Here is a 25,202-nt window from a genome sequence, read left to right on the forward strand (position 1 = left end):
TAGGTCATGCTTTAGTTTGACACGTAGGATCCAATTTCTCAAGAAAGCTTAACGGCTACAAAACAACTAGGAGTTCTGTTGACAATTTTGTCTGCCAGTGGTTTAATTTTAATTAATGAAGGTTGTGGTTTAGTCTCTCAACACTGGAGAATTATTAAGCCATGCAGATATTTTTGGCAGGTTTGGCAGCGTGTGGAATGCAGGAAAACATTATGCATAAAACAAAAGACGACTGTCTGCATAAGTTTGAATCCTGCTGGTTATAAGGACGCTCAACTAGAATCTACTGATTTGCATAGAGACTTGTCAGTTAAGTATGGCCTAATTCATTCCATTTGCTATTAGCTTCTTAACAAGAGCATTAGGTTTCATCAGACTATAGGGGTGAACGCATACAAATCACTTCTGCAAAAACGTTGTAATCAATGGGAGCTGTAGAGCGTCATTGCTTCAGCCTGCACTTACCCACAAGCGAAAACATGTCTGCAATCATACTGGCCTTTATCTTCAGATCCAGGGGTGCATCACTGTAAATAGGTAGTTGTAAAAAATAAACCAAACACAAGAATTACAATGCAAACACATGCAGGATAGAACAAGCATCACAGTGGGCTGTCATAAGTGGATGCACATTTGTTGTCTGACTCAACACTTTTGTAGGAGATAAGTGGCTACAGCTCTGGCCTACGGCTTTGTTTTCACAAAATGCGCTGAGTGCCGTTTAGGCCTATGCAGCACTGGCTTTATTATTGCTTGAGCTGATAGGGTGAAAGAGGAAATTCTAATGACAGGATCACTTACCAGGCCAGGGAGGGAGAAAGGTTCACCTCCAATAACCAGGGTTTCAGGTGGGAGTCGATGAGCACGTCAAAACCATAGAGTTCTACAGAGAGAAACACGTGATCAATCAGAAGGATTTTCACCCCACAGACCTAGCAGAGAAGTGCTTAATTAGAAATCTCTCTAATCTGCTCCCTGAAAATAAAAGAAGGGTGTTTTCAAAGTCCAACGTGTTTCCAGAGTTGTATCATAACCGCATTATGTTGCATTTGGCAGCTTTTCTTATCTCTCTCTGCTACTGATTACAATAACGCTATATACATAATCGCTCAAGAGCGAAACATTCGCAGAGGGCTGTTGCCGAGGGATTGGCTCAATTACATCAACTAAGTACAAGCACATTTCATATGTCTTGAAGTCACTAACGGAAGACAGCAGATAAAAAACAAAGCGAGGCTGTCAGTGTTTTCAAACACACTCAATGAGTCGCTGATGATGGGGATGTGCACCCGCAGTACACGAGGTGCTGTAACATCACAAGCAAAAGGCTTCAGCTCAATTGTAAACTCGGTATCTTGTCCAACTGTAATAATAATAACATGATGTGCAGGCGCGTCAAGCTGGAAACATGATACTGTGCAATCAGAACAAAACCTTTATCCTACTTTGCATATGCCGTACGATCAGGAATGTAAATATGTTTCCATTCAATCGCAGTTTTTCCTCATGTTTCACTGATGTGCCCTGTGAAAGCCCTCACACTGCTCTGGGGAGTGTCACCCTATAAGCCACCGACGCACCGGCCCCAGAAGCAGCGTGCAGGGAAACCACAGTATTTTATAGGGTTAGGGCAAAGCCCGTCACAGAGCCAGAGGAAAATTCCTTCTAATAGCACTTGAAAAGAAAAGGCTGTGTTGAGAATGGTCCAGGGGGGTTGGAGGTTTCAGAGCAGCCTAGCCAGGACTGTTTGTTCTAGCATCTCAGGTCAATGCCAGTGTTAAACACACAAAATCCATCGTGACAGTGAGCCCTGGCTTTAGACTGCACTCAGCTCAACAATGCTGCGCAGTTCCAGTGTAACAGAATTAGTTAAACGCATTAGGCTGTAATGGTTTAAAAGCACTGTGCTCTTCTAAAAGACTATTATTTATGTTTTTCATTAGTTTCATTTATGGGACCTGGCACACAACGAAGCGCAGTCACCAGTTTTCAATGCATCACTTCATGTGGGGCTGCACTGAATGTGAAAATACTGTATAATATTCATAGCAAGTGTGAGCTCCTAGCTGGCTACAAAAAGCATTAGTCAGCTGAGAAATCTGCCAAGTAGGAAGTTAAGGACCCACTTTGTGTGATGCCTAGATATTTGTGAATGCTACACCTCAGTCTTAGAATGTCTGTATCCTGTTTTTTTTCACCCCATAAAACAATTAATAAAAGTACACTTGGTTCCCTGCTGTAGCACTAATCATTTCTGGCCAGATCTGATCCTCATAATAAATGTTGCTGATCAAACACAAGCCTTTGGTTCATCAATAACTTCTTTAACTGCTAAGGATGAGCTGCACCCCCACTGTTAAAGAGTGCTTAGTTGAGCGGAGCCTAGGATTTTATTTTCCATCAGCAGACTCTGTGTGTGTGTGTGTGTGTGTGTGTGTGTGTGTGTGTGTGTGTGTGTGTGTGTGTGTGTGTGTGTGTGTGTGTGTGTGTGTGCGCACACGCATCATGAAACCTTATGCACAGAGTGCTGGTTTGAAGGAGCAGTGTCTCATCAGTTGCACCACAACAACAAGGGAAAAACTGGGAGGTGTTACACCAGCTCACAAGCCCCCGACAAGCAGACTCCATGTGCTGCGCATTTTCCCCCAATTAGGAGCAGACGCCGCTCCTGCCCCACGAGCCCGTCGAGCCGCTCGCTACTAGACACATTTGTTCTGTGGCTCCACCGCTGCCGGGGGAGCGCTGGTAAACGAGCCCAAAGAGAACCCACAACAAGCATCACAGACAAGGAGAGGAGAGGCAGTGAACATCAACATCACACCCATCAAAGAGCAGGCAGAGGAACCATGAGGGAGAGGGGGCCATGAAGAAGGCTTGTTTTTTTATTATTGGTTGGGCGCTGCTGGAAAGTGCACCACAAGAGACAAACGCCCAAACACAACAATCTCCCCACCCTGACCATGCAGCCTGCTGGCCCACAATAACAGCCACATAAAGCATCCCCTTCATGTGTGTTTTCTGCAGAGGCGAGGACAACTGAATTACTCTTGCATCAGTTGGAGATAAATTACTGCTGAGGCAGCTCGGAGCCACAATCAGGAAAACACTCCGAAGACAACAAATTAAACCAATACATTTAACACTCAAAAGCCTTATTATGATAGTGAGATCCAAGACATTAATCATTCTTTAAACCACTCGGTTACACAGCAGCCACACTGTCATCATAGGGAACAAACACAGAGCTGCAGCGAAGTGTGGGAGGATCTGACAAATGTGAAACAGGGAGAGTGGTTCACAGACAGGAGATTCAACCACACTCAGCACTTAATGAGGGACATTCAGTGGAACACAGGACCAGTAAGTGGAATGTTTTGTGTGTAATAAAATAGGCCTTTGGCTTGGCTAATCAGATCTTAGTCAAAACATCTCGTAATCAGCATCCCTCAGCAAAAACCCTGTCCATTAATCACACAGCAGCGGTGAGGAGCTGCATGGGTGGCATTTTCTACACACACACACACACACACACACACACACACACACACACACACACACACACACACACACACACACACACACACACACACACACACACACACACACACACACACACACACACTTCCTGAAAATATAAAATAAAATCTGTTTCTATTACCCTCCACGTAATACATTGCCAGGCTATAAAAAGATTGCGCTGCAGTGAAGGGCAATTTGAGCAAAGGGAAGGAATCTCATTTGAAAACAATAAACATTGTATTAAAGCAATTAATAGACATTAAAATGGCAGGGAACAATTTGCAGTAAATTAGGACTTTAATGTGCTCCATGGTCTTGCGTGGCTCCCTTCCAGACAGGCCAGAGACTGTTTAGGAACTCAAAACAATGGCTGCTTTTATCAGCGCGTTCACTCCTCCGGCGCACGCGTTTGGTGCCATGCTGTTTGACGCGCTACCTGTTTACTAGCACAGGAAGCTGTTGAGGCCCGCCATGAATGCTGAGTGTACAGGTTGCAGAATGAGAGGGAAAACATCAAGATAAGGTGCATGAGGAGAAGCACAGCCGTTCATGGAACAGGATTCCTACTGTAGATGGCTTGTGTGCATTTTATTTAAGGGCTCATATTGCAATGGAATCCTTAAAGCTAGTGTGTGTGTGCTTTCACTGGTTCCTACATGTCCCAGTGTCCACCCCCCCAACACAAACAGAGACATCATCAACAAAGAGGATAGAGGTAGTCCTCTGGAAGCGTCAGTCTCTTTGGAAACTTAATCCTGTAGACAGACTATGAATGCTGTAATTACTTGCTTCAGGCCATATGAAGACAACAAAATTACAGTAAATTCAATAGTAAACTGATACAGTTGAACTAGGTAATGGGCATGTTCACAGCAGACCACAGAGTATTATGTATCTTAGCAATGGATGTAGGACCTAATTGCTCTTATACTACTCTGTGCTTTAAGTCTATACAGGTCTGCATACATTTAAGTAAAGCCCTAATTACATGTAACTACCCTAAGGTTACACAGAATGACTTGGTTGTTTTACATTTGCATGCACTGGTGTACTTTACTAAGACATTGGAATAAGAGCTAACTTGTTTGTCTACATACTGTAGGCTTAGGTATTACTGACCTGCATGGTCAGCATTCACACCAAGTGTTTTTTCAATGTAACAGTGATGCTCATGGTGCAGATACGATCTACATGCAGGTGAATGTCTGATTGTGCGAGTGCTGCTACGTGCCAAAAAGGCTCAGGCAGCCAATGAACATGAGGGGCTATTATGTCTACAGAAGCCCATCCCAGATGCAAGCGCCTTTCTTTTTCAAACATCTCAAAGGTGAAACAGAGTGTACGCATGGGAGGAACAATCAAAAACAGCGGGAGAATGGGAAAAGAGAGCAAAAGAGAGAGCGCGGTGCTGATGGAGGCTCGGCCAACGCGCTCACTTTCAAACCCCAAATCTCTGAGAGACTGCCAGACAGAGAAAGAGCACAGGCAATTAGCGCCAACACTAACATGGGTAATGGCTCCAAAATAGAGTTCACACAAGCCTGCTGCTACTCAGACGCAGCCAAGAAACCAGTCAGCCTAAATCAGGCAGATCTGAATGGCAACTGATTGGAGGAAGTGAATTCCTCTCCCAGACAACAGACCCTCCACAACGCAGCAGACAGTCGGGAGGCAGCAACAGGCGGCCAGGCAGCTGGCGCACACCCACCCCCGCCCTGCTTCTGCTAGACTGGGTAAAAATAATATAAAATGATCACCGAAGCAGTTCGTCTTGTGCGGAACAAAGGTCTTGCAGGCGGTGGCGATCTGTAGCTCAGCACTCAGGAGAGCTTTGATGATGAGATCCTCCACCTGCCTCATCAGCACTGAAACAGACACAAGACAAAGAAAAGCGAGTGGGTGTCAGAGGTCTCCGAGGGCGTCCTGCAGTCCTGTTATGACAGAAGTGTCATGAAAGTGAGTTCAAAGTGAAGTGCAAACTGCCAAAAGGCTTCTGCTTTCATCTGTGCACGGATAGAAGGACTTAAAGGAAAAGGTGAATGCCTGACTTACATGTGGTGTCCTTCCCCTCCTGCTTCAAATACCTCAGCACTGCACTCATACTCCACTTGTTCCCATAATCCTCGACTTCAGGGTCATCACAGCTGAAAACGAAGCACACTTGAAATGCTCCAGTCATAATAAACGCATGAGAGAGTTCGTTGTGTGCGACTGAGGTTTTACCTGACATAATCGCTGCTCTTTTTGTTCACGCTGTAGTTGGTGAGGTGCATAAATGTGTTCTTAATGTTCTTTGAAGTCTGATCATACTTTACTGTAGCGAATCTGTGGACAGGCAGCGTTTATTTATACAAGAGAAGAGAGAAAACAAATCATCCGGCAGTTTCACTAGATATCCATCTGTCATAATGACCACATTCATGAGGCTGACTGAATAATAGGGGCAATGTGGGCAGAGATTAGTTTCAGTCAATGTGAGAGGAGTGGATGCCACATGTGCAATGATGAGAATTCCTTGGCACACACTCAGTACCTGAATACCAACACAACCCAAAGGTATTCAGGAGATAAAAGGAGGATTCTGAATTTGGCCATGATTTATTGCGCTCTCGGCTGATAATGAAGCCAGCAAACAAGAGGGCGGTGACACCCTGATTCCAGCACGTAGCTCTATCGGAGCGGAGCGAAGGGCCAGTGCTGCTATTAATCATCCACCCTCTCCCAACCTGCTGTCTGACGTAGGGATGAGTTCTGATAACCGCTGTGTTTTAAAAGTCTGTTTTCTGTCAACGCGTGTTGCCCTTTACCTTAGCCTGAACTTGGCTTTATCACAAAGCTTAACCAATTGTCTGCTGAGGACTTGGTCTAAAACATTACCCCACTGTGGTACATCTTCATTAAACTAACCAATTAGCCTCGAATTAATTTCCTGAGACTATCAGTGCCAGTATTTGCATAATATCAGCAAATTGTGAGCGACTCAGACAGCAGAATTAACAAGCACACACTGTGTTGAAATCACTGGCACAAACCTAGGTTAGCAGCGACCAAAGTGTTCAGTTTTAGGCTTTTCTAAATTAATTGACCCTTATACTGTATATAAAATGGTTATAGTAGAAATGGTAACTGTGCTGATAAAATGATTTTAACAAGGTAGATTCCTAAATATTAAGCTTTATATCCTTTTACAGCTGCTTAGAGTTGTTTAACAATAAAACATTGATGGACCAGTGAAACCAAAACAAACTCAATAATGAAGTCAGTAGCATTCTGATTTGATAAAATGCCCCGAACTCTGTCCCATGAATGGGCCATTATTCTTCTATGTACTCGAAAAACTAAATTTTTATTGTTCTGAATGTCAACATCCAATAAAATAGAGCAATTACACAAAGCACACATAAGATGTGATGTGATCAGTGAACAATGGCACATTTAGCAACATTTAATGAGGACATCCTTGTGTGGAACAAAATAAATCTGTTTTAACCCCCCTCCACTACAGTACAGGCTTTGTGCTGTGATGGAACGTTCACACTGCCCCCTTCTGGCCATGTAGTGTACCTACATAACATGTAAAAGCATGTTCTCACCTAGCCAGGCCCTCCTCATACACGTAGATGATGAGTGGATCATATGATGTTACCAGAACATACAGTCGCACATCAAACTTGAACTCTGTAAGAAAAAAAAAACAGATTAAGATTTCTAAATTTAAATCATCTCTTGAATAAAAAGTAAAACTGTGTCTGAAGTAACTGACCGTCAATCAGCAGTGGGTTATGAATATAGCGAGACACTAATATGTTTTCATCCATTGAGATCTGATTTGGCTGTAGATGACAGAAAAAGTAAATAATAGGAAGACAAAAAAGACTTACAATATGTTTTCATAATTATATTAAAATGTTTAGAAGATATAATGCTACACATTAATTTGTGTAAACCAGAATAAAATCTGAATTCTTTAGAGTTGATGCAACACTGCCGTTAACCATAAACATCAAAGAATCAGATCAAAAAAAGTTAAAGACTACAAGGATACTGGTCATAGCAGGTCAGCCTTAAATAACAGCCTATAAAAACATAATCTGGTTGTGAGAGATGGGTCATTTATGAGGTTGAAATGTGTTGCAGGTGGTGAAGTTGAGGAGAACAGGGAATGGGGGGGTGGTGTAACCTCATTGCTGGCTGGAGTTCAGAGAAAACCCAAATAAAAAAAAGAACGTATTTCTTTCTTCTCTCCAAGTATCACTCTTACATTCTTTCCACTGTTTCATAAAAATGCCTGAGCAGAAGAAGAATTGTGCACATGTCTTCCAAGAGTAAGAACCTTGAAAGAGCGTGATTTACTCCACCAAGCTTATTAATGCCTGAAATGCTGCTTGATACAGCTATATCAGTACACCCCCACACATACATCTGGCCAGCTCTGTCAGTTCACACGCTATTTTTTCAAGTGACTGCTTAAAGTTAACTCCCCCTGGATCTGGTATTAATGCTTACATATGATTTAGAAGTAATCATTCACATACAAACAGAACAGCTGATTGACACTGTCAGTAATATTTAGTTAGCTTAGCACAGCGTAAAGATTGGCTGTATCCTGTTTCCAGTCTTTGCTAAACTAAGATCGCTATCTACTGGCTGTAGCTTCATAGCAGACATGTGGGTGGTAAAAAGAGCCCCAAGTAATTCTTGGTAAGAATAGTCTTTTAATATATAACTGTATTTATACAGAATGTATATAGAAAATACATTTGGATTAAACTTCTACTAAACTGTAATCATCCATCTATCGTATTTGTGTCCACTGAGAACATGGCAACTTGTGAGCGAGGTCACAAGTGGACATAGCTTCAGTTTAATGGACTTAAAAGTTGAACCACTTTAAAACCGAGTGGAAGGTTCAGTGGGTAAAAATGACTCACATTGCTGACCAGGTAGATACCTCGCCCCCGTGAAGATGCCACTGGTTTAATAATCCATGGGCCCTTGTCCTTGGTGAAGCAATCTTAGATTGAGGCAGAAAAATTGCATGAAAGATCTTAGATTGAAGCAGAAAAATTGCATGAAAGATTTTATACTTCATATAAATACGAACATTGTATATCTTGTGTTTAGCAAAGACATGTCTGCAAGTATGCCATAAACTGAGCTGCTGTACTTAGACCAACAAAATGGGGTGTGAGGCATCTTACTGCAGAATTCCTGATACTCAGAGGGAAGCACAAAGGTCTGAGGAACGATATGGAAGTTTTTGAAGCCATGGGTCTGTTGCATTCGCAGGATATTTTTATAGAGACGGTCTTTGCGCGTCAGTTCGTATGATCTGGCAGAAGAGAGGAGGAGAGGCTCCAGGTAAAAAAACAGTTATAGAACGCCCTCTGCCTGAGGGAAAAGGATTCATTTCATGTTTAAAAGAGGCACAGATCCAAACAAAATGTGCTTTGCATCCCAAGCCAGCAAACACACTGTACTGGAACTAAAAGGCTTAAAGCAGCTTGGGTGTTTTATTTATAACATAACAGTGACAGCACACTCATGCATTTGAGAGCTCATTATACTGTACCTGGGGAAGTGGTTCACCTTCTGGAAGTCTTGAAGGCTGCGGAGTACGTAAGGCTTGAGGTGAGATCCAGTCCACATGAGGTTAAAGTCATTACTGTTCGGGTGAACCTGATAAACAGAAACATTTATTCAGAAGCATTTATTAAATGAAATATCTCTTAGTGTCTGTTTAATTTGTCGCATTCCAACAATTTCTGTACAAAGCAAAATTAGCATGGCACTTTTCAGTGTCTCATAGAGAACCCTAATAGTTTGCATGTGTGGTAAACACTCATCTGTGGTTAATGATGTGGGTGAGCAGGAGTCAAGAAGAATTAGAATAAAATTAAAAGGGAACTCATTTGAACTGCTTGCATAGAGCAGTAATGGTGACTGAACAGGATTAATGCTCCTGAGTTTTTAAGCGTGCAAATCCCAGGCTGGACGTAAATGCGTAACTTGCACAATCTAGTAAAAACATTACCTCATGAAATCCATGATTTGTGAGTATGCTCCGTACGAGGCGACTTTCTGTGCGTACAATCTTGAAGGCCAAATTGTATCGCTCTAATAAAATCAAACATATTTGAAGTGACAAAATATTCCTACTGCCCAACTAACAAATGCTACAAAATACGTATTATTATTAATTCCATATTTGGCCATTTTGTACCTCCAACAGAGCAGATAATTCCGTCTTTAGATACAACAGCTTCAGGAATAAACAAGAGAACTGGGATCGCCTTGCTGAGGCCGCTCCAGGCGATGCATGGATGATCTCTGGTGGAGAGACAAATAGATGAGACACAGAGTAGCGATTCGGTGAGAGGTCGGTTTTTGTTCTGTACGAACATGTGGAACAATGCATTAATGGTCGGTAACTGTTTAAATGCAGTACTTATTTATCTGGACATTAAACACTAATTCCACACAATCCAAACTAATTAAGGACATAGAAATTGGCCCGAAAGCAGAAACACTCTCTGTTGGTATGAATAAGTATAGCCTAATGTTTAGCCTAATTAGTACAGACAAAGCACAGCTGTTCAGTTCATCAATTATACAAAGTGAAAAGCTACCTGAAAGTTTCATTTGGATTAAAAGTAATGTGACTTTAAATATTAATGAGATCAGGCAGTGTCTGTAAAGTGCCATAGATTGTATTACACATTCATTACAAAGTAGTGCAGCAACAATTAAAGAGCTTATGTTTGACCTCATGAAAAGGATAAATGAAAATGTAAAATAAATACATTTAGAGGCAAATTTTGTAAGTTCTGCCAAGAGGATCTGGACACTAAGAGCCTAAGCTTAAAGGAGACCTTCCTAATTCAGACAGATCATTCACTGTGGTGAATAGATCTGGACACACTTTATTCTATAGCCGTATTAAGCAGCATTATTTTGAGTTTCTGTTTTGTGATCTTATACAATGAGCATTAAGGCTACAAACCATAACAACGGCAGCAGAGACGAGAGTTTACTAACCGACAACAGGGCTGGTGCGTTTCTGAAGGCGAACAGCCGCAAACTTGTGCATCGTCTTGCTCGTCCTCGTCCTTGTCCCGGGTCACAGCCGGCATCTTCGCAGTCACAGGCGGCGAGCTGTCCGGTGAACGCCTCCCGTGCTCATGGGTGCAGATTTAATTACGGCATCTACCACCTCCACCTGCCAAAACAGCCGCGAGTGGAACGGCAGCCCATTCATATCCCATGTTACCGCTACGACAGACGGGCTGCCTCATGTAAATGCTGCAACATTAGCACCACGCCGGTGTGACAGTGGCTGCTTTGTAGCCCCACTTTTCAATAAATACCACTGAAAGCATCTGGCTTAGCTGCATTAACAGAAGACGTGGGGTAAAACCAGACAGTCCAACCGTTAGCTAGCTACATGCTCCCTTTATTACGAAATTCTGACTAAATCAAGGCTGTTCTAAGCTCTAAATGTGCGCTATTACAAAGTCATAGCAATTCACATCAGCACAGACTTGCCTTTTATGCATGTGCAGACCGCTAACTGTTAGCTAGCTGGTGTCACCAGGGCCAGTTGATCAGCGCGGTTAATCCTCTGGTAACTACAACAACTGAATAGCAACAGGGCGACGCGCATGCGCACTCGCGATCACTGTTTGTCCACTTGACGAAACTGTCTAACAGTGGTTGGTTGGGATCAAATAAAAAACAGGACGTTTTAATTCGATATCACTTTAAATGCGTATTTATTACACAAGCAGACATATTCACGTGAATATGAACACACCTGTTATTGCTTCATATAACTGATGAAAAACGATGAATGGAAATACATAAAATAAAAATGAAGCAATCCTTTTGTCAAGCTTGATTTAGCGAAGATTCGAGATACAGCAAGCTTTCTCTTAACCCTCATCCACTCTCTGTTGGGGTGCAGCCTAACATGGGGTGAAGAAGCTATTTCTTTACTATTGGTTGACGAAGAAAATGGGCAGAACCTTACGCGTCGAACAAGCCAATCAAATCAATGGTATGATTTAATGGAGCCATTTTTGAGCTCTGGTATTGGTTAACGACACAAGCCACCTATTAAACATGTCGAACACAACACTGTGATCATATAGTCGCTTGGTTTCAAACCCACACTTTAGTTTTACTTTCAGCCCGTTTTTATTTTAATGAACATGTTCAAACGTTAGAAATCCTTGGTAAGTACGCGCAATATTTATACAGCTTGTATATAATAGGGTTCAAATCTGTAACGACAGGGTCTGTAAACACTAGCCTGCTACTGGATGTCCCTTTACTTACTAAAGTATTGCTCATCTCCCTCTGAGCCATGTTATTCACACAACCGTTTTTCTTGTATTCGTGGGCCAGGCGTGAACGATGAGTCGCTTCCTGAACGTCCTGCGGAGCTGGTTGGTGATGGTGTCGGTGATCGCGGTGGGAAACACGGTGCAGAGCTTCAGGGACCACAGCTTCCTGTCAGAGAAGCTCTACACGGGAACGCCGGAGTTCGGTGAGCGAATGGGACCCTGCGACACGATCAGCTGTTACAATCTAGTTAGAACTATTGCTGTCACAACCATTTAGTTGCTGCTATTCGCGTATGTAGTTCATTTCAAGCTGTAATTGATTATTACCAATTAAATAAGAATAATTGTGCAACTTATTTCACTTAATTGCCACAGTAAACGGTCTCCAAGCTCGGACCTTTGGGATTTGGACTTTGCTGTCATCAGTCATTCGCTGTGCCTGTGCCATTGATATCCAGAACAGAACGTAAATCTATTCCAGACTTCTTGCCTCTTGTTTCTGTTGGCGCTATATTGTACATTATTACAGCGTACTGTGGTTCCTGCAGGTTGTACCACATCACCTTATGGACCTTTGTGCTGGCACTGGGCCACTTCTTGTCTGAAGCCTTCCTCTACAAAACTGCACCTCTTACTATTGGAGTCATGGCACCACTGATTGTTGCAGGTAAATATTTACTTTCAAATTTCTTCAATTGATATGAAGTGTTAAAAAGACTTTCAGCAGCATCTTTGTGTTCTCTAGGTTTCTCCGTCATAGGGATGCTCATTGGATTCCAGTGCTTTCCTGAGTCCCAGGAAGAAGTTGGTGCACGGCAGAAAAAACGTAACTGAATCACACACAGGTTCTAGTGTTCTGCACAAGATCTAAATCTACAATAATTCTTTGTGTGACTTTGTAAAGATTACTTGCAGCTCGGTCCACGTGTGTTTTATTGTTTTGTTTGAACTTATTGTCAGGTTTGAAAGAACTACAACCTCATGTATGATAATTCTACACTACAATTATTAGTTTAGTCTCTTCTGGGCAATACATGGTTAATTTTGAAGTATAAAGCTGATCTCTGTAACATAGATGTGTCAATAATTACAGAAATAAGTGTAAGTAGATTTATTTAAGAATGTTGATAATTTAATCCTCAACCACTTCCTATTTAGTTTTTATTCATGATTCACCAAAGAAATGTAATATTCTCTAAATTTATAGAAGTGTTACCAGCAATTGTTGTTAGTGTTTGTTCTGTGCTGTAAATGTTGATTCTGATTGATGATTCTTCTTATATTATTATTATTTTTTTTTGAGTTTTCTAATGCAGTTTTCTAATGGCAAATTTAAGCATGCGAAACATGTACTGTCTGTTGCTTGGTGCATTATTTTGATGACTGTTATTGTCCTGATCTGATCTTATATGTGCATTTGTATATGAGGTATTTTAAAATATAGAAAACAAGGCTCGTTCAGGTTCTCCTTAATCATTTTCATAAATACACAACCCACCAAGTCTCATTTTTAATGTGCTAACTCTACAGAACATACTCAACTTTAGTAGAACACTCCTCTGTAAAAAAAAACGTGCGTGCGCGTGTGTGCGTGTGTATGTGTGTGTGTCACTCCAAACAGTTCCATTTAAAATCAATGCATTGGATTTACTGCCCACAGCAAATTCTCAACGTGTAGGAACTGTTTCACAGCGTGGTAAAATGTTCCTGTAAAGACCTCGCATCAGTCATACAAAGGCAGATTACCAGACAGTTAGAAACAATAAAAACAATAATAATACAACTACTCATTACACAGCATAAACATTAATACTTCTTCTCTATAACACTTTTATACACAAAAATATAATATAGATAATTTTGTGCAAAACCAGGAGGACAGTAAAAACATTACGTTTCATTCTTCCTTCATGTTTGTGCTGATGTTCCTAATGTTCCAGATGCTCTTATATGTTGAGCACGACGTAGCGATGAGTTACAGTAAAAACCAGGACAACACTGACCTTCCTAAGTAAACCCAGACGCACAGCATCAATCACAGTCACATTAGCAGGCCTCTGAGACTTACTTCATGTGGTGATGAGAACCTGACAAGAAAACGCTTTACTGTCCTTAGTCGTCATGTTACTTGCAACATAATGAACAATTGAAAACATAAAGAAAACTTTCAACAAAGTGTTGACGTAGTTCTGTACACAATATTCAAACACAACAGTACATCAATCACAGGGAGGCTAGAGATACTTTGTCGTGCTGAATTCTCATTATTGCTTTTTGGTTGCTTGAATCATTATTCTTCTATTTTGAATAAATCGACAAGAGATCAAATTTACAAATAATATTCTTTTAAAATGACCAGTGCCTCCCCTGGCTGCGTGGGCCACTTTTGCCTCGTATGGCGTTGCTCTAAGTTGCACTTGGGATGCCAGGGTGCCTCTGGTGCTCAGGTCAGCGTATGGTGTCGGCTCAGCGCATCGTGCCCTGCAGCCGGTCGGCGGGTTCTTACTCGCGTCCTAGATGACTCACAGATGGCTGCTCCGTAGGATTCAGCCTCCGTGTGTTCGCCCTTCACAGCGGCTTGTTCTGCCTGAGGCCATGTGTGGATTCTTAAGGTTTGTCCAAGAGTCAGTGTTTGTCATTATGTGTTTAAAGTGTGTGACACAACGGTTTCTGCGCTTATAACTTTCTCTCTTTGAAGATTTCAGGTGGTGAGACCCCATCTTTCAGATCAGCTGCTTCTTTCTGTAAATGAAACAATAACATATGATACAACAACATATAATGAACAACGAGTATTTACTCTAGGAAAACTGCAAAAAGAAAAAAGAAACTGGACTAGAGCAGAACATAGTTCCGGCTCCACACTCAGTAGGTAGCGATAATGAACTTCCAAGGTGAGACAGGAAGGTATTGCTTTGTGCCTTTTCAAACCAACCGATCCTCCTGTAGCGTTAGATTGTGTCCCAGGCTTCACTGTGTCCAGTCCTGCCAGACTGGACCTCAGCCAGGAACCCCGACAGAGGAAGACTGAGGCGGATGCTGCATACGAAACGACTTCCTGCACTTCCTACTGTCTGAGTCTGGTCATGATGGCTTCTGCACGATGGGCTGTTTACTGAGGCTCCTGACACAATAGGGACGCTGCTGTTTGCAGGAGGACAGCAAGCATTGTCCTGTAGAAATGCACTTTGTCTCACTCTGGGTGTGTTTCCAAGTGGACTTCAAGTTAGCTTTTTATTGTCCTGTTGCATGCTGGGATACCAGTGCTCCTATTGTCCTTGTGGTGCCACAGGAAACAACTGTGATGACAAGTGTTGCCTTTGTCATCGTGTCATGTTTGACTGGAACAGAAGCTCAAAGGCAACAGGTCGTCATCGCTCTCCAGACGCGTGCAGCTTCACTTCATTTGACAGTCAGCAAAAATCCACTTAATTGGACCCCACATTTTCCCAGCACCCATAGTGAGCGGGCCCAAGCAGCCCCTCCTCCTCCCCCGCCCTCGTGCAGTGCACACAGCGGTACTCACCCTCTCTGTCTGCGCCTCAGACTGCAGGTTGGCCTTCTGCCGCCGCAGGTCCGACTTGATGAACCCTGCGACGAGCAGATGAAAAGGTGGGGGTTAGTTCACAGACACTGTATGGAGTTGGCAGGAAAAAACAGAACATAGGAAAATGGGACACCTTTTAAATATGAGCAATTATTAGATTAGTCTGCAATTTTCCAGCAGAACAGATAAATAATTAAAGCGCTGCCTGAGCCGTAATGTCCATGCAGGGTTTTTGTCTCATCTCCATAATCACGTAACTGCTTCAGACTCTGTGAAATTAGTTAGGATGCAAAATATAATGACCCATTTCTTCATTGTTTGAATTGTAAGTCATTCATCCACTAGAGGCCGACATCGTCCCACGGAAGCTAACGCTCCAAATGTTTGGGCCTGTGGACGGTCACGCTCTAATAAAGCGAACGGTGTGTTAATGGCCCCTTTGACTTCACGTGCCTGTTCGCATTCCCTCACATGAGGTTAATGGACGGTGTGACTTTGAACCTCCAGGAAACGGTAATGCCTCACCTGTCATGACTGCTCCTACGAGGAGAAACACACACAGGAAGATGTTTCCCGCTAAAGTTCCCCACGCGTCGATGATCTTCCCTTGGCCGATGGTGAAGATGATTCCAAAGATCTGGAATGGGACTCAGTGAGACTCAGTCTGTGTGTCACAGATGACGGCGCTGACGTTGGTTTACCTGTGCTGAACAGTTGAGAAGTCCAGATGACGTCCCCTCTGATTCGGGAAACGTGAGCTCCACCGCGAACTCGAAGCCCAGAGGTAAATATCCGGTCATGAAGAAACTGCCGACAGACAGATGAAGGCAAGAGCGAAGCATGAGCGGAGCTGTTTAATACAACCTGCCTCGGGTTGGGCAAAGAAAACCAGACCAAAGGAATCACTATGGAAACCAGTTATGGACATAATCAGCTTACCATAAATAGCAATAATTGTAAGGACAAGCACGTGTGACATGAAAACACAGTCTGCCACAGTTAATGGTTACTCACGCGTCCTAGTTAATATCAGACCTTGCTGTGATGATGCACAGGTGGTCTCCATTGTTTAATGATCACCTACCCCAAGACTCCAGCCGTGACAAACACCACCCACAGGTGACCCAGACTGAGGGTGAAGGCGTAGACCAGCATCCCGACCAGAGAGAGCAGGTACACGACCAGGGTGGTCTGTCTGTGGAGGAGGGGGGGGGCGTCAGCACGCTATGAAAGGAGATTTACTGCCCCGATCCGATTTCACGTTTACATTAATGCTACAAATCTGAACCTTGTGACCACAGGTCTGCTGCAGCCGCTCAGAGCACAACCATCCGACTGCAAAGGTTTGGTTTGTTTGAGATCAGATTGATTTAATGAGCCATTTCAGCAGACTTTTGCGGCTCGTTCATTCACTGTTTCCGGCCGTGTGTTGATCGGGTGCAGGTTTCCTGTTGAGATGAAGGGACCGGACCCTGCGTCGGACTCCGCTGGCACCAAGCGATTCTCCAGCCTCCAGGCTTCTCTCCAGTCGACTATCTCTTGTACAACCACGCGTGAATTATCACTGCACAACATTTTTGTTCGTGTGACGTGGTGCTCTGTCCCACGTAGAGACACAAACGGGGGCTTGTTTGCTTTGGCGGATCAGCGTCCTGTCGGCATGTCAAGAATCTGACAAGTGAGGATCACACTCGTCTCTGTAGTGGAAATAAATGGAAAAACCGCGCCATTTCTCACAGGTACAGGACAGAATATCTTCATTGTAACGGCACCGGGCCTGGACCCGGCCGGGGTGCAGCGTAAAGCCTGTCAGCTCATGTTTGCAGAAATGCAGCAGCTCATTTAAAACTCGCTTCCGCTGGATTCCCATTCGTGCCCACTTTAAAGAAAAGCTCTAATTCCCCCCGACATCTCGCTGCGAACGGAGGCTTGTGAAGACACTGGTGGAGTCCTGTGTTTCAAAGCAGAGCTAACGACTGCTGGCCCTGAAGACGGACGCCCTGAGCTCTCTTCTCTTTTCTAAAGCCTTTCCCCGCATTAAACAGCAGCTTACTTGTAGGTTTTGGTTCTGTCCAACCAGATGCCACATATCAGGGAGCCCACCATGCCAGCGATGACGATGGTGAGACCGATCCTGCCGGCGTTCAGCTCCTCGCCCTGAGAGGGGAACAGTCCAGTGTGGGGTTTTACACAGGACTCATCTCAGCCTGGAACCTTTAGGCCCAACGGCACGCCGGCACTGAGGCCCGTCTGCTGGGACGTGGCGTTACTTACAGGGTAGTGTTCAATGATCATCCGGTTCAACAGCGTGGACACGGCGTAGAAGCAGCCGACGTTCAGCCCTGAGGACAGAGAACACACAACATGCTCATCTGACGGAGCCCATTCAGGGTCCAGACAGTTAGAAGGAACCTGGTTGGGACATCACATCACATCACATCACAGGCCTGGTCCTTATCACATTAATCATTAACAATGTGACCTTTGAGCAAAATATGTGACACCTCACTAACCCTTCAGGTCAATACTACACCCAGACGCTTTACTGGTGATCCATGCAGCGGTGACACGTCCTCATACGTGCACGGCTCTGACTCAAATGTCACAAATAGGACGGTGACAGAATCGGCAGCAGAGGTCAGTTTTGGGGCGTTGCCGTGACTGCGTCGCCTGCTGCTTTTGCTCCTCTCCGGGGCGAGGGACCCACCGTAGCTGACCACCAGCAGCATGAAGGGCCTGTTGCGCAGCAGCCGCAGGACGGACGCCGTGTAGGAGTAGTTCTCCGGGGGAATGTCCCGGGCCTGTGCCTGCGCCTGGGTGGGAGGCAGCTCCGGCTTCTCCTGGAACACTGGAAACCGACAGTCAGTAAACACACGCGCCTTCTGCTGTTGACCTGCTGTCAATAAGCCAAACACAAACCATTATCAACCTCGTGGTTTATTGGCCTCTCGTTCCTAATCGCGCCTTCAGGTTTTGTTCACTCCTGTTTCCTAATAGTCATTTTTATAATATGATGAATAAAACCTTATTATCGTATCTATGTTTCCATTAATGTGACCCCAGAGGTCATAGAACCTGGACTGGTTTGACCTTTGACCTCAGACACTATAGTATCTTCTGGAATAGACTACATGTCACTGACCTATGTGGACATAAACCTGACGTGTAACGCGTTGGTGTGGAAGATGAGTTCATAAAACACCTCTTTATCATCATGTCCAAACAAATCTCATCACTGGCCTGCGACGCCGCTGAGTTTTCAGTGGACGCACATCTCTGGGAAACTGAGCTTTAGAGCAGCGCCGCCCAAAAGACTGTGACCCGATGAAAAACAGTTCATCCGATGATGAACTTAGAGAACTGCTGCTGTTCCAAACTAATTAAGGCGCCATCGAATGTTGTCAAATCCCATTGGGGACAAAAGATGCCAGGAAAACCACTGGAAACCCCTGGAAAACAGGAAGTGTCTCCTGATCCCCTCCGTGACTGGAGGACTCCTATGACACTGACCCGTGGGACCAACTCTCACCGATGATGACGAGGATGAAGATGACGGTGGCCGCTCCAGCGCTGATGTAGAACATGAGTCTGATATAGTAGGCCAGCTCCTCGATATCGTCCACGTTGGGAACCAGGATGGGTGGAAGCAGGAACCCGATGGCGATGCCCATCTGTAGGTGAGAGGCTCATTTACAAACAGCTGGGACAAAATCCAGGCCTAGAAACTCTGCTGCTTATTCTGTTGTGAGACCAGACAACTTCATGTAACTTCATGATCCTCATTCTCACTCATGAACTCACTTATGGATTTGCTTTTGGAGCACAAACTGTACATGTGTTTGATCTTCAAAGCCCGAGGCCTTTAAGGAAATCCTACCTACTGATTTGTTAATGGGATCTATTTCTAACCGTCCGATGGGACGCGGAAACGACTTCAGCCTGAAAACCTTTTCGGGACCTAAAGAAACAAACGCGTTTGCGGCGAGAAGGTAAACACGAAGAACAATGTGTGCTTGTTTCTTCAGCAGTGGGGAACGGGACTGGAGCACAGAACAAGAACATGCGTGACAATGACTGGTATGCAGTGTTTGGGCTAAAGCACAGGGAGGACGCATGAAGAACAACTTCAAATGGCGTCCGAGGTCACGGAGTTCGAGGAGGTCCGGCGCCGTTTGATGCTTCTTATGGGCTCGGATCAGGGCTTCGCCGTCTAAAGGGCCTGAACAGAAAGATGTGCTGTTATCTTCATCCTCAGATGTGTTCGGAGACCTGCTTCCTGCAGAGGCAGCGCCGTCAGCGTGGCCCCGCTGCCGTTTATTTATCCAGCCAGTAGCAGCTTGTTCAGGAGCCAAGGGTTCAAGCGGAGCAAGGGTTCAAGCGGAGGAAGTCTTCAGAGTCCCCTGTAAAGACCTGCTGCTCCTTCTGCAATGACCTTTGTCCCAGTTTGGCCGAAAACCTACAGTAACCGCTCACCTCCACACGCCAGCAACTCTCTGAACACGGGTTCAATGATTACAGGTGAGCCACACACCTGGCCTCCCAGAACCCCCAGGGAGCAGGCGGTGGACGCCTCCCGCAGCCCGAACCACAGGGACGAAAGCTTGGCCGGGAGGCTGAGGAGGAAGACCGTGGCCACGGAGCACAGGAGCTGGCCCGCCAGCGCCACGTAGAACAGGCCGGGCCCGGCCGAGCCCGTCTTGATCCAGGCCCCGGCGCAGTTGAAGGCAGAGCCCAGCACCACAACGTCCCTCAGCCCACGCTTGTCCAGGAGCCACATGACGGGCAGGACGAGCGGGACGTAGGTGAGGCAGTAGACGACGGAGAGCCAGGTGACGGCCGCGGCGTCGGTCCGGTAGAAGCGCGCGAAGATGTCGCCGATGATGCTGTACTGGAGCCACATGAAGCCGTTGCTCATGGAGCAGGCGCTGAAGATGAACAGCATCAGCCAGCGGCGCCGGTACAACCTGCTCTCTCTCTCCGGGCCGAGCGAGGCGGCGCTGCTCTCTTCTCCCGTCAAAGCGGCCTCCTCGTCCTCGGCCGGAGAGGAGCCGCGGGCCGGGGCCGGCCGAGCGCCCCCCACGCACCCGCGAAGGAGGTCCTGAGCGCTCATGGTGCACGACGGCCGGAGGGAGAGCAGGCGCTGAACTGTCAGATCAGCTGAGCGGCGCCTCCCGTCAGCAGGTACTTCCTCCACATACCTGCCGGCTCAGGTGCTGAGTCATGTGACACTGTGCGTGTGACCTTTACTTCCTCTTTACGACTCATCCTTCCAGTTTGCAACACGTTACATGACTTTATTACTGTATTTATTCAGCTGAGCTGGTGCTCAGCGAAGGCTGCAAGTCCATGAACCAAACATCAAAGACAGTTTGGTTTCGTTATTTGTCGAACAGATTTAAAAATGTTTGATGATGCGACATCTCAGTAAAACAGGTTTTATGACAATGAGGAGGACCAAAAAGGTCACGTGACAAAAAATTACATGTGTGGACTGGATGGTTGTTAGCCTGAAAACCCACAGAAATAAGTTCAAACTGACACGTTTAATAACAAGTAGCGTTTCCTGCAAATTCTTAGAAATCAGATGTTTTTAAAGCTTCTGTAAAAGGCAATGCTCTTGAAGGATACAGGTGCTATTTGTCAGCTATATAATTGAACATCCCAATCAATTAAAGGCTCCACGTGAGGTCGAACGCACCTGATTTCCAAAGACCCCAATGGAGCAGGCGGTGGAGACCTCATCCGCGCCGAACCAGACCGAGGCCAGGCGGGACGGCATCCCGAGGATGAAGACCTGGGCCAGGGAGCTGGCGAACTGCCCGACCATGGTCACCGCGAACAGGTCGGGTTTGGCACTGGCCACCTTCACCCACGTCCCGGCGCAGTTGAGCCCGTTGGCCACCAGTGCCGTGAGCCGGAGCCCCTTCTTGTCCAGCAGCCAGGTGACGGGGAAGATGAAGGGGATGTAGGTGAGCATGAAGACCATGGACAGCCAGTCCACGGCGAAGGCGTCCACGCTGTAGAACCTGGTGATGATGTTGCTGATGATGCCGTACTGGATCCACTGGTACGCGTTGCTCAGGGAGTAGGCGCTGAACAGGAACACGACCACCCAGCGCCGGCTGTACAGGCGCGTGGCGCCGCTCGGGACGCGGCCGCACTCCAGCTGCTCCGCGGCGTCCGGACGCCTCGCTCCCACGTCGGGACCCGCGCGCCGCGCGTCCGGAGAGACCGCACTGTTGTCTCCCATCTCCAATGAAGGCGAGTCTGGAGGTGACCGACTCAAACAGAGGCTCGTTAAAGTCACTTCTGCTGCAAAATCCTCCACTCAGACTCGAGTCTCCCGTTCGACCCGCGACTCATCGAAGGCGGCGTTAATTCGCAGGAACTCGCGCTCCACAAGTTCACTCAGCACTTGAGCTGCGCGCGAGGTCTCCTTTTATTAGACGCTGCCCCCCAGCTGACCGGACTCTTACTCCACCTCGCTGCCGAGATAAGGAGCGGACCGGACCTGTTATCTGGGAGCCGCAGCGCAAACAACTGTTTTCATTGATGTTAGGGTTGACTTTTTCCCCGTCACTAGTTAAATCTCTGCAGAGGGAAGAATGAGCGCATGGATCCTCTGATGCCTGTACTCACTTTGAAATGCAGAGTTATTAATAAGACCGCTGCAAAGTGCCTAATAAAAAAATCCCCAATAGTTTGAAAGTCCCTGTGTGAATAGACGTGTGGATGCACAGGGTTAATCCAAGGTTTGCATGTAAAAACATGGTTTTCTATGAGTTAATGTGGCCACAAGATGCCACCGTTGGCCACATTTCTGTCCTAAAACACAACAGCGACACATTTTCCTTCTCTAGGACGCCAGAAAAATCCAATGAAAAAGAAACTAAACATTTATTTCTTAAGAAAGTACAAAATGGGATTTTGTGATAGCTTATATGCTCATATAACATCATATACAAAAGCATAAGACATAATTGGTAGCAATATGGTAACTAAAAAAATCAAGGTACAATGTAAACAGTCCAAATATATAAATGTGCATAAATGACGCCTGCGCCAAAATATAGGAGGAAAGGAAAGAATGAATGGCTCTGCACCACAAGAAACGTGTGTGAAGACGGTTAATATGAAGTAAAAAGCTTCTGTGTCCTTAAATGGGAACAGTTGCCTCAAAAAACGGGGAGTTCCTCTTTTTGGTGGTAGGATGTGATGTTGCATTCCAGCTCCTGTGCTTTTAATGTTAAAGCAAAAGCTGGATTTGATGAAATGTAGCAGAGTTTGGGCTTTTAAATTGTAAAAAGCTTTGAAAGTGAAATGTTCAGAACCGGTCCAGGATCCGAACTTCATACTGGATGGTTGGGGCTGTGGTGATGGGGAACACCCAGCAGAGCCGTGTTCAGTCCACTGGTCCACTGGACACGCGGTCCGGGCCGGTTCTCCGGTCCAACGCTAAGTGCTGCTCGTGTGTGCTTCCTGTGGAACCCGGCGCCTTCACTTGGCCTCCAGCTGCTGCAGCAGAGGGTCGGCCTCGCCCTCCGGGGTCTTGACGCTGTCCGTCCGGACGATGCACGTGGGCCGGTGGCGGTTGAGCATGAGAATCAGCTGCTGGCGCTCGAGCTTCAGCTCCTCGATCTGGGCTTTGAGGTCAGAGTTCAGCATCTCTAGTCGCTCTGATTCCTGTGGGCCAAGAAAAGCAGTGAAAGAAGTAACACTTATAGAGCGTTCTGTCATTGCTTTCACAAAACGTCAATAGCATCAATAAGTCACCTTTTGTAGATAATCTGTTCTCTCTTTCTTTTTGTTTCGACATCGAGCTGCGGCCACTTTGTTTTTCTCTCGCCGTCGTTTTCTCCTTTCTTCCTCTTCATCTCTCTGAAGAACACACACATAAGAATAGTACATAAACAGACAGTCGCATGTTTGAGCCGAGTGCAGCAGGACATCGCTGCATTCATTCTGATCTAATTTACGGTTAAAAACCAGGAGATTTCTGAGTGTAATGATAAATAAAACTAATATCAGCCGCACACCCCAGTCTGTCCACTAGGGGGCCCTCCTGACTAAGCTATGATCCAACAATCAGGTACTGGAATATAAGACCAGATTAAAGTACCTGTAACCAATAAAAATTACACTTTATGTGTATTTTGAGAAATTAGTGCTATATTTAGTAGTGCTTCCTACTACATCATATCACAGTGAACGGCCCCATCCGGTGCTGTACCTCTGTTTTGATGACTAGGGGTCTTTTCCCCAGACTGTCCAGGAAGTGCAGCGGTGACAGCATCGTCCCAAACTCCTGCAGCTCGCCGAACCTCAGCTTGTCCGTCAGCGTGGTGGCTGCGATCCCGGCCAGCGGGCCCAGGCTGGGCAGGGAGCCTGCCGTCACCGACGGGTCTGGGATGCGTCCTGGCATCGCGTCAGACTCGGCCGTGACCACAGCTGCGGCGGGAGGGAAGAACGGGAGACGGGTCAGGCGGCTGCTGGAGCGAGGAGAACCGGGTCGTCGCTACGCGCTGATGGGGATACAGGAACCTGCAGCCGGTCCGGTCTGTGCTGCGGTCTGCAGCCAGACTCACCTCACTGCCAGACAGATGCTGAGACCACTGTCATTAGTTTAATACGCTGCCTCTCCAGTGAAGCTACCGCGTACATTGTGGCCAGAATTCAGCCAGCGAGCAGACAAAACTGCCCTTTATTCCAACAGCGGCTGAAGCCATTGAGAAGAAATATCTGTGAAATGTGGTTTCAACACTTTTCAACAGCAACGAACTTAAAAAAGGCAGAACATAAAACTAAATGCACGAAGAAGAGACACAACTAACAGGAAACCAGTGAAACAGCTCAGCTGCCTTTGCAGCCACGTGACGGCCCGAAGCTGCTGTCTGAGGTCACCTACGGAAACAGCGGCCCGAACCCACGCTCCGACAGAGACACGTGCATACGAGGCAGGAATGAGGCTGTGATGCGCAAAGCGTCGGCTTTCTATTTTTACACTTCCCCAAAGGACAGATGAGAAAACAAAGTGGGACTTGTGTTGGAACAAGAAGCCTCACGACGGTTCCACGGAGCACGGCCTGAACAGAACCTCCCTGACACCATCCGTTGCTGGTGGACACCTCCAGTGTCAGCAGCTGCACAGGAAACCGTGCAGCTGCTGATTAATGAAGTCATCCTGGGCCACTGGTCAAGTTGAAAGCGGAAGTGTTTCGTCAGTGCGTCGTGCACCTTACGTAACTTCGCGCGTCCGTCAGAGAACTGCGGCGGTCGAACCGCGCCGCTTTCCGTGCGGAGCCCATTCCTCCCCGACGGTCCGAGCGGCGCCGCGCGGACGGAGCGAGAACAGTTTGTTCTGGTTCGGTCTGAACCGCCGTGCGCGCGAACAAAAGGAGGCGGCGGTTCGGCGGCGCGCCGGCCCGGACGCCAGGTCCCGCAGCGAAACGCGCGTTGAAGTGAGAGAAGGCGCCGAAACGGGTCCGTCCAGCGACGCCGCGGCCCCGACCGCCGCCTCCGCGGCCCGTCCGCGCGCGACGCGCCGCTGCTCAGCGTGGAAAACGTCCGCCGTCGCCTCGTGAAGTTTGCGCATACCGACCTGACTTTGATCCCAGGTGCAACAAATGTCCTTTCTTCTGCTCGGGCGAAGGTCGAGAGTAGATTTTAAAGAGTGGGAACCGTTGCATCAGCCCGATTTTAAACGTGATCCCAGTCTGGGAGGATTTGGGAATGCGGAAATTAGGCGATGCCAGCCAAACGTAAGCAGGGATGTAAAAAAGTACATAGTGGGG

At 46.2% G+C, this 25,202-nt stretch overlaps 4 protein-coding genes across 12 annotated transcripts in view; 1 reads left to right on the forward strand and 3 right to left on the reverse strand.

The window, feature by feature from the left end:
• Window positions 1-12,004, reverse strand: part of ttll5 (tubulin tyrosine ligase-like family, member 5) — a 34,455-nt gene extending 22,451 nt beyond the window's left edge. For 6 of the 8 annotated variants that reach the window (XM_029138012.3, XM_029138013.3, XM_029138011.3 and 3 more), the window contains exons 1-14: window positions 11,065-11,218; window positions 10,558-10,738; window positions 9,743-9,849; window positions 9,554-9,636; window positions 9,092-9,198; window positions 8,721-8,851; window positions 8,451-8,533; window positions 7,283-7,352; window positions 7,113-7,197; window positions 5,743-5,844; window positions 5,572-5,663; window positions 5,277-5,384; window positions 802-883; window positions 466-527 (exon numbers count right to left, since the gene is read on the reverse strand). In XM_029138012.3, coding sequence (XP_028993845.1) covers window positions 466-527; window positions 802-883; window positions 5,277-5,384; window positions 5,572-5,663; window positions 5,743-5,844; window positions 7,113-7,197; window positions 7,283-7,352; window positions 8,451-8,533; window positions 8,721-8,851; window positions 9,092-9,198; window positions 9,554-9,636; window positions 9,743-9,849; window positions 10,558-10,652 — 1,207 coding nt within the window. In that variant the 5' untranslated portion in view covers window positions 10,653-10,738; window positions 11,065-11,218. Of the gene's footprint in view, window positions 1-465; window positions 528-801; window positions 884-5,276; window positions 5,385-5,571; window positions 5,664-5,742; window positions 5,845-7,112; window positions 7,198-7,282; window positions 7,353-8,450; window positions 8,534-8,720; window positions 8,852-9,091; window positions 9,199-9,553; window positions 9,637-9,742; window positions 9,850-10,557; window positions 10,739-11,064; window positions 11,220-11,856 lie in introns of those variants that run through there. The other 2 variants (XM_029138009.3, XM_029138010.3) reach the window with 2 other exon arrangements.
• erg28 (ergosterol biosynthesis 28 homolog) lies at window positions 11,932-13,323 on the forward strand. The gene is made up of 4 exons (XM_029138019.2): window positions 11,932-12,067; window positions 12,240-12,330; window positions 12,413-12,531; window positions 12,610-13,323. Exons 1-4 carry the CDS (start codon window positions 11,935-11,937, stop codon window positions 12,696-12,698), a joined length of 432 nt encoding a protein of 143 aa, XP_028993852.1. The 5' UTR covers window positions 11,932-11,934; the 3' UTR covers window positions 12,699-13,323.
• Window positions 13,324-13,361: 38 nt separating this feature from the next.
• flvcr2a (FLVCR heme transporter 2a) lies at window positions 13,362-22,082 on the reverse strand. 2 transcript variants are annotated; one of them, XM_029138014.3, is made up of 10 exons: window positions 21,110-22,082; window positions 18,941-19,082; window positions 18,119-18,259; window positions 17,686-17,753; window positions 17,465-17,568; window positions 16,496-16,606; window positions 16,113-16,218; window positions 15,937-16,048; window positions 15,391-15,455; window positions 13,362-14,606 (listed from the first exon to the last, which is right to left on the reverse strand). In XM_029138014.3, exons 1-10 carry the CDS (start codon window positions 21,659-21,661, stop codon window positions 14,541-14,543), a joined length of 1,467 nt encoding a protein of 488 aa, XP_028993847.1. In that variant the 5' UTR covers window positions 21,662-22,082; the 3' UTR covers window positions 13,362-14,540. The 2 variants fall into 2 exon arrangements, with proteins under 2 accessions (XP_028993847.1, XP_040924974.1); XM_041069040.2 differs by lacking the exon at window positions 21,110-22,082 and adding an exon at window positions 19,943-20,591.
• Window positions 22,083-22,289: 207 nt separating this feature from the next.
• On the reverse strand, window positions 22,290-25,188 carry jdp2a (Jun dimerization protein 2a). Its single transcript, XM_029140172.3, has 4 exons — window positions 25,010-25,188; window positions 23,642-23,859; window positions 23,185-23,289; window positions 22,290-23,094 (listed from the first exon to the last, which is right to left on the reverse strand). The coding sequence occupies exons 1-4, from the start codon at window positions 25,095-25,097 to the stop codon at window positions 22,909-22,911; spliced, it is 597 nt and encodes a 198-aa protein (XP_028996005.1). The 5' UTR covers window positions 25,098-25,188; the 3' UTR covers window positions 22,290-22,908.
• Between the last annotated feature and the right edge of the window lie 14 nt (window positions 25,189-25,202).

Source organism: Betta splendens, chromosome 22 (assembly GCF_900634795.4).
Source record: "Betta splendens chromosome 22, fBetSpl5.4, whole genome shotgun sequence".
In the NCBI taxonomy this organism is placed as follows: Eukaryota; Metazoa; Chordata; class Actinopteri; order Anabantiformes; family Osphronemidae; genus Betta; species Betta splendens.

Excerpts from the sequence above, each read along its gene's own strand:
- jdp2a (XM_029140172.3), bottom strand. The coding sequence starts at position 25,097 with ATGCAACGGTTCCCACTCTTTAAAATCTACTCTCGACCTTCGCCCGAG. Across the intron at positions 23,860-25,009 it reads GCACCTGGGATCAAAGTCAG|CTGTGGTCACGGCCGAGTCT; the intron begins GTCGGTATGCGC and ends CTCCCGCCGCAG. Across the intron at positions 23,095-23,184 it reads GAACAGATTATCTACAAAAG|GAATCAGAGCGACTAGAGAT; the intron begins GTGACTTATTGA and ends CTTGGCCCACAG.
- erg28 (XM_029138019.2), top strand. The coding sequence starts at position 11,935 with ATGAGTCGCTTCCTGAACGTCCTGCGGAGCTGGTTGGTGATGGTGTCG. Across the intron at positions 12,331-12,412 it reads ATTGATATCCAGAACAGAAC|GTTGTACCACATCACCTTAT; the intron begins GTAAATCTATTC and ends TGGTTCCTGCAG. Across the intron at positions 12,532-12,609 it reads GGCACCACTGATTGTTGCAG|GTTTCTCCGTCATAGGGATG; the intron begins GTAAATATTTAC and ends TGTGTTCTCTAG.
- flvcr2a (XM_041069040.2), bottom strand. The coding sequence starts at position 20,521 with ATGAGCGCTCAGGACCTCCTTCGCGGGTGCGTGGGGGGCGCTCGGCCG. Across the intron at positions 17,754-18,118 it reads GCTGCTGGTGGTCAGCTACG|GGCTGAACGTCGGCTGCTTC; the intron begins GTGGGTCCCTCG and ends CTCTGTCCTCAG. Across the intron at positions 16,049-16,112 it reads TTCTCAACTGTTCAGCACAG|ATCTTTGGAATCATCTTCAC; the intron begins GTAAACCAACGT and ends GTCCCATTCCAG.